Genomic DNA, 17,989 nt, shown 5'->3' with positions numbered 1-17,989 from the left:
ATCCCATAAGCTGTTGAATTCTTTTGGAGCGAGACATATAATTGTATTTCTTGGTGCAGACATATTAGTGAGTAAGTTTGGGATTCTCTGCATCGCTGAGGGAGATCGCTGACGTGTGGTACTTTGCTTTCCCTTTAGCTTTTATTTTGCGTGCATTGGCTGACGGATCTTATTTGTCAATAAGGTGTCGGGAGAGCCGGTTTTCGACGAGCGGTTGGTGGGACGGTACGCGTCGTGTGACAAAGATACCGAGCGCGACAGGCAGGAAGGGGATCAAGCGGAAGAAATGGGCATGAGCAGCGCGCCGACAGGAGTGTCGAATGGCGGCTCGACCATTCCGATCATAGAAATCGCGACCTATGCGGGCGTGGACGTGTACGAGTGCTACTGCCGGGGTAAGGAGTCGAGCATCGTGATGCGGCGTCTGCACGACGACTGGGTGAACATCACGCAGGTGTTCAAGGTGGCGACGTTCTCGAAGACGCAACGAACGAAGATCCTAGAGAAGGAGTCCGCAGACATCAGCCACGAGAAAATACAAGGCGGTTACGGGAGGTTCCAGGGCACCTGGATCCCCCTTGACAGCGCTAAGGGCCTCGTGGCGAAGTACGAGATTACGGACATCGTTGTACTGACGGTCATAAACTTCCAACCAGATCCGATGAACATGCCGCCGCGGCGCTCCAAGAATTCCATCATCAAGAAGCTGTCACCAGCTACGCGCATAACTTCACCTTCCAGCTACAACAAGACCCCGAAAAAGAAGGTCTCGGAATTGGCAAACCAATCAACGACAGGTTCTGTATCAAAGAAGACCAGGAAAAGAGCTGGCGCCAAAGCCGCGCAGCCTTCGCCGCTGCAAAACCTTGTGTTCCAAACACCGCAGCAGCAGCACCGAAATAGTCAACAACAAACGAATTATACAATAGTGGGCCATGATCAAGAGACACCCATTAACTCTATTATGGTGGTGGAGACAACAAGTAGCATGCAGAAGCGCACTCACCGGCGATCAGCCTCTAGCGTCATGTTACTGCCACCAGCACCCTCTAATAAGAAGCCCGAAGCAAGTCTTCCACCGGCCCCAGCCACCTCTTCGAGTAGTAAGCAGCATCGTTATGCTGCCACTCAGAAACCGCTTCAATTCTATCCATTCCCTGTTCCTACTTCTACCTCCAATAACATTCAAGATATTCACATCATCTCAGAAAACCCAAATCAAAAACACAAGACAAAGAAGTCTGCTAATAAACCTAAAAGTAAACAGGGCGCCCAAGTAGTACAAACGCCTGCTCAAACAAAGAAACCACCGCCCGGAAAGGCCAACCCAAAGATGTCAAGTTTTACAATACTACCGCCAATAACAGCTATCCATAAAACAAGCACATCTAGTGGATCTAACACATCGCATGGCTCTTCTATTGACTGCTATTCTTCGAATGATAACCCCACTCCAATTTCCTCGAGGTCAGGCTCGCCACAAAGTAAGGAGACATTTACTCCCTCCGAGTATAAAAATCTGATATTACAGGTGCTGTCCACTGAATATGATAGCTGCGAACCAGTATTACCCGAGAAGATGTACTATCCACCGATTGGTCTAGATGTTAATTTCATCATTGATAAGCAGGGACATACTTCCCTACATTGGGCGGCAGCTATGGCAAACATCCCGCTGATTAAGATACTGCTAACATTGGAGGCCGATATATTCCATTGTAACGACAAGGGCTTCAACTGCATTACCAAAAGTATCTTCTATAATAACTGTTATAGGACGGGGGCCTTTTTTCTGATAGTAGAGCTTCTGCGAATGTGTCTGGTTACACCCGATGCTAATGGCAGACTACCATTACATTACCTGGTTGAATTAAGCGTTAATAAATCCAAAGACCCGTTAGTCACCAATTATTATATTGACACTATCCTCGACGTTCTGTCGAAAGATGATCCCTCGGTGTTAAAGATGTGTTTGAATTATCAGGATAGCATTGGGAACACAGTTTTACATCTTGCCGCGCTAAACATGAATTTGGCTTTGTCGAATAAGCTCTACTATATGGGGAGCTCTATGGAAATTTTAAATTCACACCAACAGACGCCAGCATCCATCCTTTCCAAAGCTAGTATGACCCAGCCTATACCAAACGTTATTAACACACCAATGCCCACGATGATGCCTACTCCAATGACAGCACCTATATCCGCCAACACGGGACAGGTGAGTTTCCGCAAAAAGCAGTCTAAGTTGAACACCCCGTTGAGGCCACGAAAGAGCAATAAGGATGACATCATCAGCGCAACCCGCCATAAGGTTCAGTTATGTGAAACCACATTCACCGAGACACCGCAGAATCCAACCGTAGTTACTAGCGCCACTCATTCCACGAGTATGCCTGAACCTTCTTCTGAATTAGCAAAAACGCCCTCTCATCACGAGAAGCTCTTCGCGCTGGACAGGATTGCTGAATTAAACAGTACGCCCGTCCTCAAGGTAACCACGCCAGGAGGTACTGCGATGAAGGAACTCAGTGTGCCCGCGGCATCGCAAGAGACGATATCAGAACATCGATATTCTGTCGCAGTAGACCCTTTAATGCAGATACAGAAATCCACAAGATTGACGTTCCCAAACGTGGCGAACACCGCCCAGGAATTTTCAGAACTATCACAATCCCTCACAGAGGCAATAGAACAGAACTTTATTAAACTGGGAACCGAAATCGCGAAGGCGACCGAGGGCATCGAAGGCATCGATCGGTCCTTGAAGTTCTCAGAGAAGCAAGTTGCCGATATCCTGGTTAAACACGGAGTTACCGACACAGAGCAGCTCAAACACAAGATCCACGATGAGCAGAACGCGCTGCAGGCACAGATATCACGCTTCGCAAACTCTATCGAGAAGTCGCAGGCCCTGACTCTCGCCACCCTAGTGCACGACGAAGAGGAAAAGGCTGACGCCGATAGCTCCCATGAACAGTCTACCGAAGGCGCCAAGCAACTCTTCCGCCTCGGCCTCGAACTATCGCTTCTCCAACTCAAGCGCAAACACATCATAGACAAGGTTTGCAGGGCTAAGACGACCATCAACTCCGGCACAAAGATATACAAGTACCGCAAGCTTATAGGCATCTCTTCGGACGACATAGAATCCAAACTGAACGACATCGAGAACGATCTGCGCGGAGCAGTTGCCTAATCTGTCTGCAGGGTAGAGCATGAAATCACGGACACTGTATGATTAACGATAAACGTCTATGCCCACTGCTCTAGGCTGCCACCGACCTCCGCTAGTAATGTCAGCGACGGATCCGAGGCTTTCTGACCAATTAAGTAGCCTGTATGTTGCTTTCAGCTTCCCCCAGCATCTTTGTAGTAATACTTACGCTTATGATAGAGTTGTGTCCAGAGCCGGTCACAGTCTTTAGTCCACTAGACATTAGCACCGCTGCCGGTCTCCGGGTGCGAGAATCACACGTGATTAGTGATGTAGATCAATAATCCGAAAAAGAAACGACTTGAAAATTTTTTCGGAGCGATGAGCTACTGTTATATACATGTGATGAGATGGATGAGTGAAGTTCTTCTGCTCATCATTGCATAGTCTCTCGATCAATATTCCACGAATTCGGTTCAGGCCACGTATTGACTGTTCAAATTGCTCCAGCTTCAAAGGTTACTGCTACCATAATCCCTGCAGCTGAGAACGAGCGCTACACAGCCAATACTCTCGTGCTATATATCTTGGATCTTTTTTGGAACGAGGAAATTTTCGCCTGTTAAAACCTCCTTCGGACTGCTTTCGACTACTCTCAGCTCGAACGTAGTACCTACAATTCAGCATTTGCAAAGCTCACGGAGTGTACATTAGCCGGGGTCGATACCAATAGCACCCGCACACGATTCTACCCTAGACCTAGCATAGCGCAGCCATGGACCAAGCCTTTGTCGCGCAGTTGGAGCAAACGCTGGCTGCGATTGTCAGCCCCAACGCCTCCTCTTTGAAGGAGACGACGAAGACGCTGCAGACACAGTTCTACACACAGGTGACAGCGTTGCCTGCGCTCGTTCACATCATGCAGAACAGCGGCGACGACGCATTGAAGCAGCTTGCCGGTGTGGAGGCCAGAAAGCTGGTAGCGAAGCACTGGGGCAAGCTAGACGGCGCGCTAAAGACTGAAATAAAGAGCACTTTGCTGCAAACGGCGTTCACCGAGCCCAAGGACATGGTCCGCCACTCCAGTGCGCGTGTGATCGCTGCAATTGGCTCAGAAGATCTATCCGACGACCAGTGGCCGGACCTAGTTCCAAACCTGCTACGTGCGGCAGCGGACGAAAACCCTAAGACAAGGGAGACGTCTGTCTTTGTGTTACTCTCTCTACTAGAGTCCTACAATGATGCTCTAGGGAAATACATTGCCGAGTTCTTGACTTTGTTTTCGCAGACCATCAACGATTCCGCGTCCTTGGAGACGAGGTCTTTGTCTGTCCAGGCTTTGAACCATGTTTCTGCTTTGATTGAGGAGCAGGAGAAAATTAACCCTGAGCATGCGAATCAATTTGCCGCTCTAATTCCATCCGTCGTCCAAGTCTTGGATGCTGTGATCAAGGCTGATGACAACGTGAACACTAAGTTGATTTTCAACTGTCTAAATGACTTCTTGTTGTTGGACTCGCAGCTCACGGGCAATGCCGTCGTCGATTTGATCAAGCTAGCCCTACAGATTGCGGGTAATGTTCAAGTTGATGAAGAGGTTAGAGTCTTTGCCGTCCAGTTTGTCATTTCTGCTGTCTCTTATAGAAAGTCAAAGATCCAACAAGCTAAGTTGGCTCCTGAGATCACGATCACCGCATTGAAGGTTGCATCTGACCAAGTCGATGTAGAGGACGAGCTAAACACCGAGGAAGAAGCGGGGGAGAACGAAGAGAACACTCCTTGTTTGACCGCGATGAGATTGATTGCCTTCTGCTCAACTGAATTCCCACCTTCCCAGGTTGCTGCGCCTATTATGGAGCACCTACCAGCGATGCTTTCTTCTGCCAATCAGTTTGAGAGACGTGCTATCTTGTTGGCTATATCTGTTGCTGTCACAGGTTCCCCTGACTACATGCTCTCCCAACTGGACAGAATAATTCCTGCTACTATCAGTGGTATGAAAGACCAGGAGCCAATCGTTCAACTCGCAGCGCTAAAGGCGGTGTCGCAGTTGACAACTGAGCTTCAGGACGAAGTCGCCAAGTTCCATGAAGAATATCTGCCACTAATAATCAGTATCATTGACAACTCCAAGCACGTCGTTATTTACAGATATGCCACTACAGCCCTTGATGGTCTGCTAGAGTTTATTGCTTATGATGCTATTGCGAAGTATCTAGAGCCACTAATGAACAAGCTTTTCCAGATGTTGGAATCTCAGACCTCTTCCAAGTTGAGGGCGGCTATCGTCTCGGCGATTGGTTCTGCTGCCTTTGCTGCGGGCTCTAACTTTGTGCCATATTTCAAGACCTCTGTTCAATTCTTGGAGCAATTCATCCAGAACTGTTCTAACATTGAGGGTATGTCTGAGGACGACATTGAACTGAGAGCTTTGACATTTGAGAATATCTCTACTATGGGTAGAGCCGTTAGATCTACTACTTTCGCAGAGGTTGCGGAGCCGCTTGTGAACTCTGCTTACGAAGCCATCAAGACCGACTCTGCTAGATTGAGAGAGTCTGGGTATGCTTTCATTGCCAACATGGCCAAGGTCTACGGCAAGGACTTCGCTCCATTTTTGGAAACTATTATGCCAGAGATCTTCAAGACTTTGCAGCAAGAGGAGTACCAATTTAACTTCGATGGCGATGCTGACGATCTAGCGGCTTTTGCGGATGATGCTGACGAGGACGACCTGCAGAATAAGTTCACCGTCAACACAGGTATCTCCTACGAGAAGGAAGTTGCAGCTGCCGCTTTGTCCGAGCTCGCCATTGCCTGCAAGGAACAGTTCTTGAAGTTTGTCGAGCCATCCTTGAAAGTATTGAGAGAGCAGGTGGACGAATCGTACGGGTTGAGAGAAACTGCCATGCACACCATTTGGAACATTGTCAAGGCTGTCCTGTTGACGACTAACATCAACGAGGACAACTATCCAAAGGGCGTTCCTACCGGCTCCTACGTGGACAGCAGTGTCCTATCCGTTATCCAAACTGCCAGAGAGATCTCCTTAGATGGTTTGAGTGAGGAGTTTGAGACTTCTATGATCATCACCGTCTTTGAGACGATGGCTGAAATGATCAAGAAGTTCGGTCCAATCATCATTATGGACAATGGTGACTCCACATATTTGGAGCAGTTGTGCTTGCAAGTTTTAAGCGTACTAAAGGGCGAGCACACTTGCCAGACCATTGACTACGAGGACGACGTGCCCAAGGATGAAGATATGGATGCCTCTGAGACCGAAGCAGCGTTGCTAGACGTCGCATTGGAGGTGTTGGTGTCTCTATCCCATGCCCTAGCCGACGGATATCCAAAGGTTTTTGAGGGCTTCAAACCAATAGTACTATCCTTGTTTGAAACAAAATCGAAGAATAAGAGATCTGCTGCTGTCGGTGCAGTTTCGGAAATTGCGTTAGGCTTGAAGGAACACAACCCATATGTCCAGGAACTGCTTCAGGCGATGATTATCAGATTGACTGCAGACAAGTCTCTCGAGGTGCGCGGTAACGCGGCCTACGGTGTGGGTCTATTGATCCAGTACGCACAGTTTGACGTGTCTGCTGTATACGAGCCTGTACTAAAGGCTATGTACCAGCTGTTGAACACCGCTGACCAAAAGGTCCTTACTGCCAACGACGATGAGGCTACCAAGGAGATCATCGACCGCGCCTTCGCTAACGCCACGGGCTGCGTTGCCAGAATGACGCTAAGAAGCGAAAACCTAGTTCCTCTGGAGCACACTCTTCCAGCGCTATTGTCTCACCTACCTTTGAATACCGGGTACGAGGAATACGACCCGATCTTTGAGTTGATCATCAAGCTCTACCAGGCTAACAACAGTCTCATCATTGCAGAAACTCCTAGAATTATCGAGTTCTTCGCCGCCGTGTTCACCAAGGACAACGAGAGAATTCAGCTGGAGAAGGAATCGACCTTGGGCAGAGAGGAGAACATGGATAAACTAAAGCAGTTCCAGTCCCAGGAGATGAGACAAAGAGTGGTCGAACTTTTGAAGTTCTTGAACCAAACCTACAATGGCATTGTGGCCCAGAATGCTGTTCTGGCTCCCGTTATCGCCTGATCTAGCATACCGCTCCTGGTAGCACTATTTCTGAACCTTGATCTCAATTTTGTAAATTATATGTCTGTATCCTGCGAGTAAGAAACATGCTGTCATAATATAGCACTATACCACTATCCTGGTATCACGCCCGTGGCGTCATTTGTCTAAAACGTGACATCTGGCAATGGGCGTATATTATAGGAAAACCGGTGGCCTCATGACACGTTTTTCATAGTCTGCGAGGACGAACAAAACTTCAACTATATACCGGATTATAGGCCACCTTCGGACTCGAGACACCCCAATGAGCGCAGCAGTTCCGACCACACGGGCGGGAACTCCCCCAACCCTACAGTGTGGATGGCGGAGTGCATGTGGAAAGCTGCTGGACATCGCCAATTATGTCATCTTCAGCCCGGAGGCGTCTGCCGTGGTCATGCCGGTGCTCGTGGCGTGGGAATGTGTGCTGTTGAAGCTGATTGTGAAGCACGTGCCCTACACGGAGATTGACTACTTGGCATACATGGAGCAGATATGGCAGATCAACAATGGTGAACGCGACTATTCAAAGATCGAGGGCGGCACGGGGCCGCTGGTGTACCCGGCGGGACATGTACTGATCCATCGCCTGCTTGAGCGCGCCACAGATGGCCTGCAGAATGTCGCGCGCGGACAGGATATTTTCACGTGGCTCTACTTGCTGACACTCGTCCTGCAGTTCGGCGTCTACCGCATGCTGCGACTGCCCCCGTGGTGCATTGTGCTCGCGTGTCTGTCCAAGCGTCTGCACTCTGTCTACGTCCTGCGGCTGTTCAACGACGGCTGGACGACCCTCATGATGGTGGTCGCAGTCTTTCTGCTTCTGCTAGCCGCACGCCACCCCAGGCTCTGCCTGCCGGCCGCGCTCGTCTACAGCGCTGCTGTCAGCATCAAAATGAATGCGCTGCTATACCTGCCCGGCGTCCTGGTCGCACTCTTTCTACTCACACGCGGCCACCTGCTTGCGCTCGCGCTCTGTGGCGCCGTGGCCGTCGCATGGCAGGTCCTGGTCGCCGCAGACTTCCTCTCCACTCACCCCGCCGAGTACTTTGCCACCGCCTTCGACTTCCGCCGGCAATTCATGTACCGCTGGAGCGTCAACTGGCAGCTCGTCGGCGAGCAAGTCTTCTCACACCCCACCTTCCACCGCTGCCTGCTGCTCTCCCACATCGCCATCCTGATGCTCTTCTTCTTCACGCGCTATGCCGCGCCGCGCCAGCCAAACTGGTTCCGCACTGCTGCAGCTGCCCTGCGTCACCCGGCCACCGCCGTCCTAGCCGCCAGCCCGCCCCGGGCCCACGTCGCCTACGTCCTCCTCGTCTCGAACTTCATCGGCGTGCTCTTCGCTCGCTCCCTGCACTACCAGTTCCTGGCCTGGTACCATTGGACCCTACCCGCCTTGCTTCACTGGGCTCGCATGCCCTGCCTGCTCGCGCTGCTATGGTACGTCCTGCACGAGCTCTGCTGGGATACCTACCCGCCCTCCTCCGTTGCTAGTGCCACGCTGTACGCTCTCAACTCCGCCCTACTTCTCCTTCTGTACATCAACGGCCCGCCTGCCTAGCCGCCCAGTGTATAAGCATCGGCATCCGCACGTGACGGGAGGACTGCCGGGCGGCTGAGGTAGCGCCCTGCCATGAAGGCCGGATGCCTATGAAACAAATACAGCGTCCTGCGCCAGCATCGCGGCCTCAGAGGAGAGAAGGTGGGCCCCGGTGCGGCACCATGGCGTATATAGAACGCATGGCCACCTACTGGTTGTACCTTGCCACCCGGCGATGCCCCGCGCGTCTTTTCCGCACACAGTCCTGTATGGCTCATGAAAACCGCATAGATATAGCCGGCTTTTGCTTACGAACGGGCTAAGCACAGTTTTGAATTATATGTGAGACGGCCAGCACGCGTCTCTGGTCAGGGTGTTATCATTCGGCGCGGCTGAGCGAGATTGACGGCGCCTATATACGATGGCCGCAAGACTACTGGGTTGCTCCTTGGGTCGTTGGCCTCGCCTGATTGTGCTACCAAACGCCCTGGCAAGCAGGTGGCCGGCATCTTACGATTATGGGCATGTGACCTTTCTCATCCTAACACGCCTACAGCATTAGCCGCGGGGCTAATCACGTGCCACGTGACCCGCACCCCGCCTGTCAACCCGCCGTCGACCCACCGAGTCCGGTTGCGCGAACACGTTTATGTCGCCTCACGCCCTTTCTTTTTCCTTAACCCTTTGAGAAAATTTAGTATCTATTACCGTACGTAACTCTATTAATACCTCGACGAAAGATACTGCGACTGGGGCTCAGCAATTTAGTGATAGAGACATCACCAGAGCGGCAGGAGTTGCAGTAGCCTCAGGAGGACCGGACGCTACAGAACTGAAGCCAGATGGTGGAGAACAAACAGCTACTGAATTCGTACATATACGATTTCCTAATAAAATCATCGCTCGAAGAAACGGCCGAGCTGTTCAAGCAGGAGGCGGGCGTGCCGGATGGGCAGCCGGACATGGACGCGCCGCACGGGTTTCTGTACGAGTGGTGGCAGATCTTCTGGGACATCTTCAACGCTCGGACCCACCGGGGGGGCTCGGACCTGGCGCAGCAATACTTCCAGATGCAGCTGTACAAACAGCGGCAGGAGCATGCGTACCGGGGGATTGCGATGCACGCGGCACGCGTGCAGCGGAAGGCGGAGCAGCGCGGAGAGTATGCGCAGGAGATGTTCGACCCGGTGCTGTTTTCGATGATGGCGATGAACTCACAAAGCGCGGGCCTGCGGGGCGGCAGCCAGCAGGCGGCGCACGCGGTGCGCAGCGCTCCATACGCCGCGCCTGGGCCGCACACGCCGCAGCAGGGCATGACGGCGCACTACGCGGGGGGGATGGCCAGCGCAGTCGGGCAGCCTTCTGGTAAGGTGCCCCCGGTGGTGGCCGGCCCGGCGTCGTACTACGACCACACAACGCTCTCTCCGCACCAGATGATGGGGGGGCTTGCACAAGTCCCAGGCGGTATGATTTCGCGACCGGAGCAGCTGGACGGGCAGCGCCAGGGAGATCCGCAGCCAACTCCAACGATGACCGTGTCGCCTAGTGGCACTATGGGCCAGGGTCAGGGTCAGCATCACGGGCCGATATTCCAGAATCAGCCGGCTCTGTATCCCTACAACGTTGCAGGCACCATGTATCCAATGCAGCAGCAATCGCCAATGGCGCAGCCTTTTGTGCATTCCCAGGTGATGCCAATGTCGATGTCTTCTGGTGCGGCGACGCCAGTTGGCCGACCCGCCTCGGCCACCTCCGCCAACCCTCCCACACAGCGTAGACGCAAGAGGTCGCAGCAGCAGGCTCAGCAGCAGGCTCAGCAGCAGGCTCAGCAGCAGGCTCAGCAGCAGGCTCAGCAGCAGGCTCAGCAGCAGGCTCAGCAGCAGGCTCAGCAGCAGGCTCAGCAGCAGGCTCAGCAGCAGGCCCAGCAGCAGGCCCAGCAGCAGGCCCAGCAGCAAGCTCAACAGCAGGCTCAACAGCAGGCTCAGCAGCAGGCTCAGCAGCACGCCCAACAGCACGCCCAGCAGCACGCTCAACAGCAGGCTCAACAGCAGGCCCAGCAGCAGGCCCAGCATCAAGCCCAGCAGCAGGCCCAGCGGCAAGCCCAGCATCAAGTCCAGCATCAAGTCCAACAGCATGCCCAGCATGCCCAGCATCAAGCTCAACAGCATGCCCAGCATCCAATGCAACCGCACGTCCAGCAGCAACACTCGCATTTCCCCCAGCAACAACACCACCGCCACTCACAACAGCTACCAATGTCGCACCTTCAACATTCTCAGTCACAGTTACAGCAGCGATCACAAATACACCATGCACCTCCTCATCAACAGGTATCGTATCCACCGCAACCTTTAAAGCAGCAGCGACATGCGTCCCTTCCACAGCTTCCCGAGGCTCAGAACCTGTATGCACAGCACCATCCTATACAGCAGGATTCACAAGCGCAGGATAGACCGGACTCACGACATTCTAGTATGGACAAAGACTTTACCAACGCTGACGGCTTGCATAACTACCGCAGGCAGCTAATATTACTAGAGAGGGAAAACAAAAAGGCAATTTCTGCTCCTCCGCGGGACGTCCAGTCTGCCTCGAGCACGCCGCTCACCAGCCCACAGGTGCTCCATCGCTTCAACCACAGCATGTTACCACCGTCTTCCGTGATATCCCCACAGACCAGCGGTAGTCCCAACCCCGTAGCCATGCAAATGTCTGCGATGACGGGAAGTATCGGTATTGTGGGCGCACCAACAGCAGCTACCCAGAGCTCCGCGGGAGCAACTGCTGTAAAGAAAAGAAAGTACACTAGGCGAAAGGTTGATAGCACGAAAAGGTCCCTATCGGAGCCTAATTCTCCTGCAACACCGATAACTCCCTTCACAAGCAGTACACTGACATTAGCAAGCACCTTAACCACCGTCACCGAGCATCCGCAGCACGAATTAAGCTCTGCGTTGCTTGAGGAGGATGAGCGCAAGAAAAAGAGGCCTAGAAAGTCACTGTCAGTTCATCCCACTCCGCCGTTTTCCACCGATAGCCTGATGGAAACTGTCCCTTCGGGTAATGCTAACATAAAGAAGAACTCTCATGCATCTTCCGTAACGGCTGCAGTTTCCGGTGCAGTTTCCGGTGCAGTTTCTATGAACAAACTAAGGATGAACGGAAAGAAAGCTATGGGTGTACCCTCCAACAAAAAGGCACCAGCTCCATCTGGCACTGTGCAGTATGCGGCCCCCCCGGGCGTCATCACTGCCGCAGCACCCTTTGCTGCTGTTCCCACGGCCGAGGATCTGCTCAGCGGCAGCAGTGCAAGCACTGAATCCGTTGCACACATGCTGCCATTGGGGCCTAACAGCAGCGGACTCAGTCCCAGCCATGGTACCGGCCTGGACACTCTCCACGACGACCCTACCCTAAGCGGCGATGTGCCCTTCCAGTTCGATCAGGAGGATGCCGACCTGCTCGCATCCGTTAAAAAACCCATCGATGTTGACGTCATCAACTCGGCCATCAGCACCGACACCGCCAACCCTGGGTCCGCCGCGGGCTCGCTTGCGGCCAGCGTCACAAACCCGAAGGACCAAGACACTTTCAATCTCGACTTTTCCGATCCAAATTCCAATTATAATGACTTCAACTTCTTCCAGTTCAGCTGGCGCTGACGCAGTTCTCCGTCACACATTTCCGTTTTCAGGAACCCCATCATGACTAGCGTTCATGCTGTGCCAATATTTCCATAATTCACTATCAGTTCCTAATCTGCTCGTCTCATCGGTTACTTAATAATCACATCGTCCTGGACAATTTGTACTGATGTAGAGATCATGTGCCAGTAGATAACCACATCAAATAAACTTATGACTTTCACTTTTATAACTTGTTACTTGTTGCGGGATCTCGGTAGCATTGCAACGTCAAAAATGACATGTGAAAATGTTGAAGTTCGCTTACTTGAACCATCAGACACTTCATCACAGCTGCAGAAACGAGATCGTAAGCAGCCGGTCGTGACCTCGCACCTGTCTACGTACTTGAAGCATGTCATTATATCGTCCTACGGGCTCTGCTAGCACATCATCGGCGATGGCAACAGACAAGGAACTCTCCAACGATATAACGATCAACAATCCGGCTAACGACTCGGTATCTGACATCGCATTCTCGCCACAACAAGACTTCCTGTTCAGCGTTGCCGCGTGGGACAATACAGTGCGCATCTGGGACGTGCAGAATGGTATGACGCAAGGTCGTGCGCAGTACGAACACCAGGCGCCTGTGCTGACGACCCGATGGTCATCTGACGGGACCAAGGTAGCCTCTGGGGGCTGCGATAACATACTTAAGCTGTACGACGTGGCGAGCGGGCAGGCGCAACAGATAGGCAGTCATGACTCGGCCGTGCGCGCCCTGCGGTTTGTGCAGTGCGGGCCGTCCAACCAGGAATGCATCGTCACGGGCTCGTGGGACAAGACCATCAAGTACTGGGACATGCGCCAGCCACAGCCGATCTCCACGGTCGCGATGCCGGAGCGCGTGTACGCACTGGACAGCAAACAGAAACTGCTCGTAGTCGGCACAGCTGAGCGCCACATTGTCGTCATTGACCTGAACAACCCGGCGCAGGTCTTCCGCACCTCCATGTCGCCGCTCAAGTGGCAGACTCGCACGGTCGCCTGCTATATCGAGGGCAATGGTTTTGCCATTGGTTCCGTGGAGGGCCGCTGCGCCATCCAGTACGTCGACGAGCAAGAGCAGCGCAAAAATGGGTTCTCCTTCAAGTGTCATCGCCAGCAGCAGCCCGCATCTGGCCGCGCCTCCTCCGAGTCCCTCGTTTACCCGGTCAACAGCATTGTCTTCCACCCGCAGTATGGCACCTTCGCCACGGCTGGCGGCGATGGCTCCTGCAATTTCTGGGATAAGAACCAACGCCATCGCCTCAAGGGCTTCCCGTCAATGAATGCGTCCATTCCTGTTTGTAACTTCAACAGAAACGGTTCGGTCTTTGCATACGCCCTAAGCTACGATTGGCACCAGGGCTACATGGCCAACCGACCAGATTATCCAAATGTTATCCGCCTCCATGCTACCACCGATGATGAGGTTAAGGAGAAAAAGAAGCGCTGATGCTATGTATACTAATTTCAATATTTTAATACTTTAAACTCTACCCGCGCCAGACGTTATTACCATCACTAAATACGTTTTCCTCGAGCGTTGCTTAAATAAGCTCAAATTTGCGATTTTTTCACGCAGTCGGCTGCATCTGGCAAATCTGTCTTGTGTGAAGGTTGAAGTGGTGAAAAGTTTTTATTAAACTACTAGGATAGACGCTATATCGGGGTATCTCGGTGTGCATTAGACGAGTTTGACGATCATCACAAAGGATCTGTCGGCCAGGAAGATTCGTGGCACTCAGGTTGGATTATTAAGTCTGCAGAGGGTTCTGAGAAGCAGCGGGCAAGTGCCAGAGTGAATAGCATAGAGGAATCAGCGATGCCGGGCCAGATTGTGAGTATACCGTTCATCTCGCAGATCGAGGATATGGATAAATATCTGCTTGAGTATCGTGCGCTGAAGAGTATGCCTGCGGGCGCTGGGTTTGGCCAGGGCGGGACTTTCCGTCAAGGAAACCGGGGCCCAGTGGGTGGCCGTAAACGGGCTGGGGGATACGAAAAACGCTTCCAGGTGGGAGCTGGGAAGTACGGGGGGCAGCCACTGGCGGGTGGACTGCAGCAGGGATATCCTGCCGCAACTTACCCTCAGGTATTCTACGGAGGAAAGCTTGGTAGCGGCGGAAGCAGCGGGTCGCTGCCGCTGATGGCGCAGCAGGCGTCGGCGCAGGCATTCCTCGCATCAAGCTCTTCCTCGGGTTCGACGTCACCGCCGCGGCTGCAGTCCACAATAAGCGGTAGTTCAACGATTAACTCACTCGGCAGCGACTTCGGAGAATACCCCTCTATGGTGAATGAGCTCAGTAAACAGTATGACTCTATCGGTTTCGGGCAGGGTTCTGGTGGAAGCCCCGGTGTGAGCAACTTTAACATTGGCTCACCGTTCACTCAATCGAGCACACCACTCGTTTCGACGGCGGCAACAAATGGCGAATTCATGCATGCGCTGCCTTCCTCGCTCCTGGGCGATACGTCGGTAAACAGCAATATTTCATTGCTAGCAGGCACTAGGTCCCTTTCAACGTCGGTATTTCTGTCGAATCAGTACCCATCTTCCTCCAGCCAGTCCGCCTTCACCATGCTACCTGGTAGCAGCTCTACTTGGGGTACATCGCAGACCGTTGCTACAGGCACAACGGGCGCCAATCAGTCGAACTCTTCGAGCACTTCTGGTTCTCTCCGTATCTGGAATAATGACATGAGCGTTTGGGGATAGAGAAGCAAGGACTTCTTTCGCATTTGCGGCTAGCCCGACCATAATTCGGAACACTCTACGCAAGGCTCATTTCGTCAATTGCCTGTACTTTTTGCGGTACACGCACAATAATGTTTTTACTTAACGAATCGCAGGAAGGGAATGATATATTCCATATTATCATCGGACATTCTGAAACCACATGATCTTTTTTATGCCATTGACATTTCTTCGAGCCTATTGACTCCATCATGTTCATTTACATTGACTATCTTTAACAATGCTTTGCCTCTACAACCGTCTATAGCTCCATGTTTGGGTTTTTGAAGCTAGTTTGTTATGCAAACGCATTTGAGAGCTGTTGGAACCGTGAGTCAATGCTCATGTCACTGTTGTGAGATTTGATGTGTCGGTGTCCTTTTTTATTTATCAGCTGGGCTATATTTACCTATTGAAGACACTATCCGAACGTTCGAGTTTATAAAATGGTGAATTATTGATAATTGGTTGTTGGATTGGTTTGCGAGCACATTACCATTACTGCTGAATATCCGGTAAATTTGGTGATACTTTTGATGGTTATGTGCCCTATTATAGAAGATCGGTTATAGGGCTAGGTTATTTCTACTTTCTGGAAAGAATAAAATCGCGGAGGCTGGGCTTGTATATGGTTATACATGAATATATTGATGTTGGGGGGGGACTCACGAATGTAGTTTACTACAGTGGAAATAGAAAGGATTACGAATGATGGATAATTGATATGGTAGCTTCTACACCGTTTCATTAGATAAAAGTATTATCCTCCAGACTTGCTTTTATAGCAGTCAGGTAGGAAACACGCAGTTTTTATTAACAGTATAGTAATAATTATTTGAAGTTCTTGTTTAACTAGGAAAATAAATAATACTTTAAAGCGCTACCACTTGATTCCAAGGACACTCTTGAAGGCTCCTTCTAGCAAGGCGGGATCCACTTTACCTTGGGATAGGCGCATACCTTTCCCAAGTAGAAATTTCAAGGCATTCTTTTTCTTTCCAGAGACAAGATCGGCCACGAGCGCGTCGTCGTTCAATTCACGCAGCACATACTGACAAAGTTCAGTCAAAGCATGTTCTTCAACTTCGTTTAGGGGATTCAGGTTATACTGTTCGATTAGAAGACGGAAATCAGGCAAAGCCAAGTTTGAACAATGACTTTCCTTGAAGTCATTAATGATATGGAAAAGGAGCAATTTAGCGCTAGATTTTGAAAGTTCATTATCGTGTATCAAAGCCAAAAATTCTGCAAAATGAGATGCAGGTAGAAGTTGCAGGATTTTTGGTAGAGGAATCTCCAACTTGTTAATAATTCCCAGCAACTCATGAATGATCCAATTGGCAGGAAGCTTACTGTTGGACGCGCCAGTTTTTGCAGTAAATAACTGGAAGGTTTTCATAAAGTAATTCCGCAGGTCGTGATGAGTGTAGAAATTTCCGTGACTATTACTGTTAGTGGTCAATATCTTCGCATCCTTCAGAGATAAGTTGTAAGGTTCTGCCATCAACTTTCTCAATGTTTGATCGGGCAGCTCTGGGAGCGCCGTCGCCACTCTATGTACTACCTCAGGCTCCAGCAACAGAACTGGGATTTCCGGATCCGGCATGTATCGATAATCAATGGTACTCTCCTTACTTCTTAGCTTAATTGTCGCCGAACCGGTCCATCCACGAGTTTCAACATCTTTTAACATTTTGTCTGCTTGCCCACTGCGGATAATATCAACTTGACGTTGATACTCATACCTTATCGCGTTTGTGATTGAGCTTGTATTCGGGAGGTTTTTCAGCTCCACACGTGCATGTCCATTAACGGACATATTAACATCAACCCTCATTGCGCCCGTTTCCAGGTCACCCGTGGAGATATTCAGGTGCCTGACCAGATTTTGGTATTTCTTGACAAAAGCCCTGACCTGCTTCACATCTGTGAAATCAGGCTGTGTGACCATCTCAACCAACGGTACATTCGAACGATTTAGATCAATTAACGTCATGCCATCCGTGTCTTTATACAAGGAGCGCCCGGTGTCTTGTTCCAACTGCAACTGGATGATACCAATCGTTTTTTCGTCTTCGGGAATGTTATCATATGCACCATACAGACAGAGCTTCCCGTCTTTCGCAATGGGATTATAGTGCTGTGTAATCTGGTAGCCCAGCGGCTGGTCGCCGTAAAAGTAGTGTTTTCGGTCGAACTGGGATTTCAGGTTCACGCGGCAATCCAGGGCCAGGGACAGCTTAATCGCATACAAGACAGCCTCATAATTCAGCCGCGGCTGTGTGCCTGGCAGCGAGATATCAAAAAATGAAGTGTGATAATTAGGCGTTGCGGCTGCTTGGAACGGGTCATTAGTGGAGAGTGAGAACAACTTATTTCTTGTATTCAGTTGCGTATGGATTTCGAGACCACATCTAAGCGCATATTTTGGGGCAGCATGTAACACCTCGGCCGCTCCTCTGGTAGAATACAGTCTGTGGACCCGAAGCATCCCGTCTATCACCTCTCAGGTTACAGGGCTGTCTTATGTTTGTAGCGTGGTAGACTAACTGGAGTTAATAAGACGCGGGCGAGATGTTCTTCATCGCTTTTCACGTTACATTTTAACGTCGAATAATATACACGATTTATGAAGAAGGTCCAACCCTCCCTTCGGGAGAGCCGATGCTCCAGTTCATCCGGTATCACCGCAGAAGACAGTCCCCGGCTTACAAGCGACCAGACACTAAAAAGATCTGAA

At 51.1% G+C, this 17,989-nt stretch overlaps 7 protein-coding genes across 7 annotated transcripts; 6 read left to right on the top strand and 1 right to left on the bottom strand.

Moving 5' to 3' along the window:
• Positions 1-286: 286 nt before the first annotated feature.
• Positions 287-3,199, top strand: SWI4 (SBF complex DNA-binding subunit SWI4; the record flags this gene model as incomplete). The annotated part of the gene is made up of 1 exon (NM_211432.1): positions 287-3,199. The coding sequence occupies one exon, from the start codon at positions 287-289 to the stop codon at positions 3,197-3,199; it is 2,913 nt and encodes a 970-aa protein (NP_986370.1).
• A 733-nt stretch (positions 3,200-3,932) lies between these two features.
• KAP123 (karyopherin KAP123) lies at positions 3,933-7,280 on the top strand (the record flags this gene model as incomplete). The annotated part of the gene is made up of 1 exon (NM_211431.2): positions 3,933-7,280. The coding sequence occupies one exon, from the start codon at positions 3,933-3,935 to the stop codon at positions 7,278-7,280; it is 3,348 nt and encodes a 1,115-aa protein (NP_986369.2).
• Positions 7,281-7,566: 286 nt separating this feature from the next.
• ALG3 (dolichyl-P-Man:Man(5)GlcNAc(2)-PP-dolichol alpha-1,3-mannosyltransferase) lies at positions 7,567-8,865 on the top strand (the record flags this gene model as incomplete). The annotated part of the gene is made up of 1 exon (NM_211430.2): positions 7,567-8,865. The coding sequence occupies one exon, from the start codon at positions 7,567-7,569 to the stop codon at positions 8,863-8,865; it is 1,299 nt and encodes a 432-aa protein (NP_986368.2).
• Positions 8,866-9,686: 821 nt separating this feature from the next.
• On the top strand, positions 9,687-12,506 carry AGOS_AGL300C (LisH domain-containing protein; the record flags this gene model as incomplete). The annotated part of the gene is made up of 1 exon (NM_211429.2): positions 9,687-12,506. One exon carries the CDS (start codon positions 9,687-9,689, stop codon positions 12,504-12,506), a length of 2,820 nt encoding a protein of 939 aa, NP_986367.2.
• A 376-nt stretch (positions 12,507-12,882) lies between these two features.
• Positions 12,883-13,968, top strand: GLE2 (RNA export factor GLE2; the record flags this gene model as incomplete). The annotated part of the gene is made up of 1 exon (NM_211428.1): positions 12,883-13,968. One exon carries the CDS (start codon positions 12,883-12,885, stop codon positions 13,966-13,968), a length of 1,086 nt encoding a protein of 361 aa, NP_986366.1.
• A 369-nt stretch (positions 13,969-14,337) lies between these two features.
• Positions 14,338-15,231, top strand: AGOS_AGL302C (uncharacterized protein; the record flags this gene model as incomplete). Its single annotated transcript, NM_211427.1, has 1 exon — positions 14,338-15,231. One exon carries the CDS (start codon positions 14,338-14,340, stop codon positions 15,229-15,231), a length of 894 nt encoding a protein of 297 aa, NP_986365.1.
• Positions 15,232-16,129: 898 nt separating this feature from the next.
• Positions 16,130-17,740, bottom strand: PET112 (glutamyl-tRNA(Gln) amidotransferase subunit PET112; the record flags this gene model as incomplete). The annotated part of the gene is made up of 1 exon (NM_211426.1): positions 16,130-17,740. One exon carries the CDS (start codon positions 17,738-17,740, stop codon positions 16,130-16,132), a length of 1,611 nt encoding a protein of 536 aa, NP_986364.1.
• Positions 17,741-17,989: the final 249 nt, after the last annotated feature.

Source organism: Eremothecium gossypii, chromosome VII (genome assembly GCF_000091025.4).
Source record: "Eremothecium gossypii ATCC 10895 chromosome VII, complete sequence".
NCBI lineage: Eukaryota > Fungi > Ascomycota > Saccharomycetes > Saccharomycetales > Saccharomycetaceae > Eremothecium > Eremothecium gossypii.
Note: the sequence above shows the minus strand (reverse complement) of the source record. Positions and strands in the feature narration are given on the sequence as shown.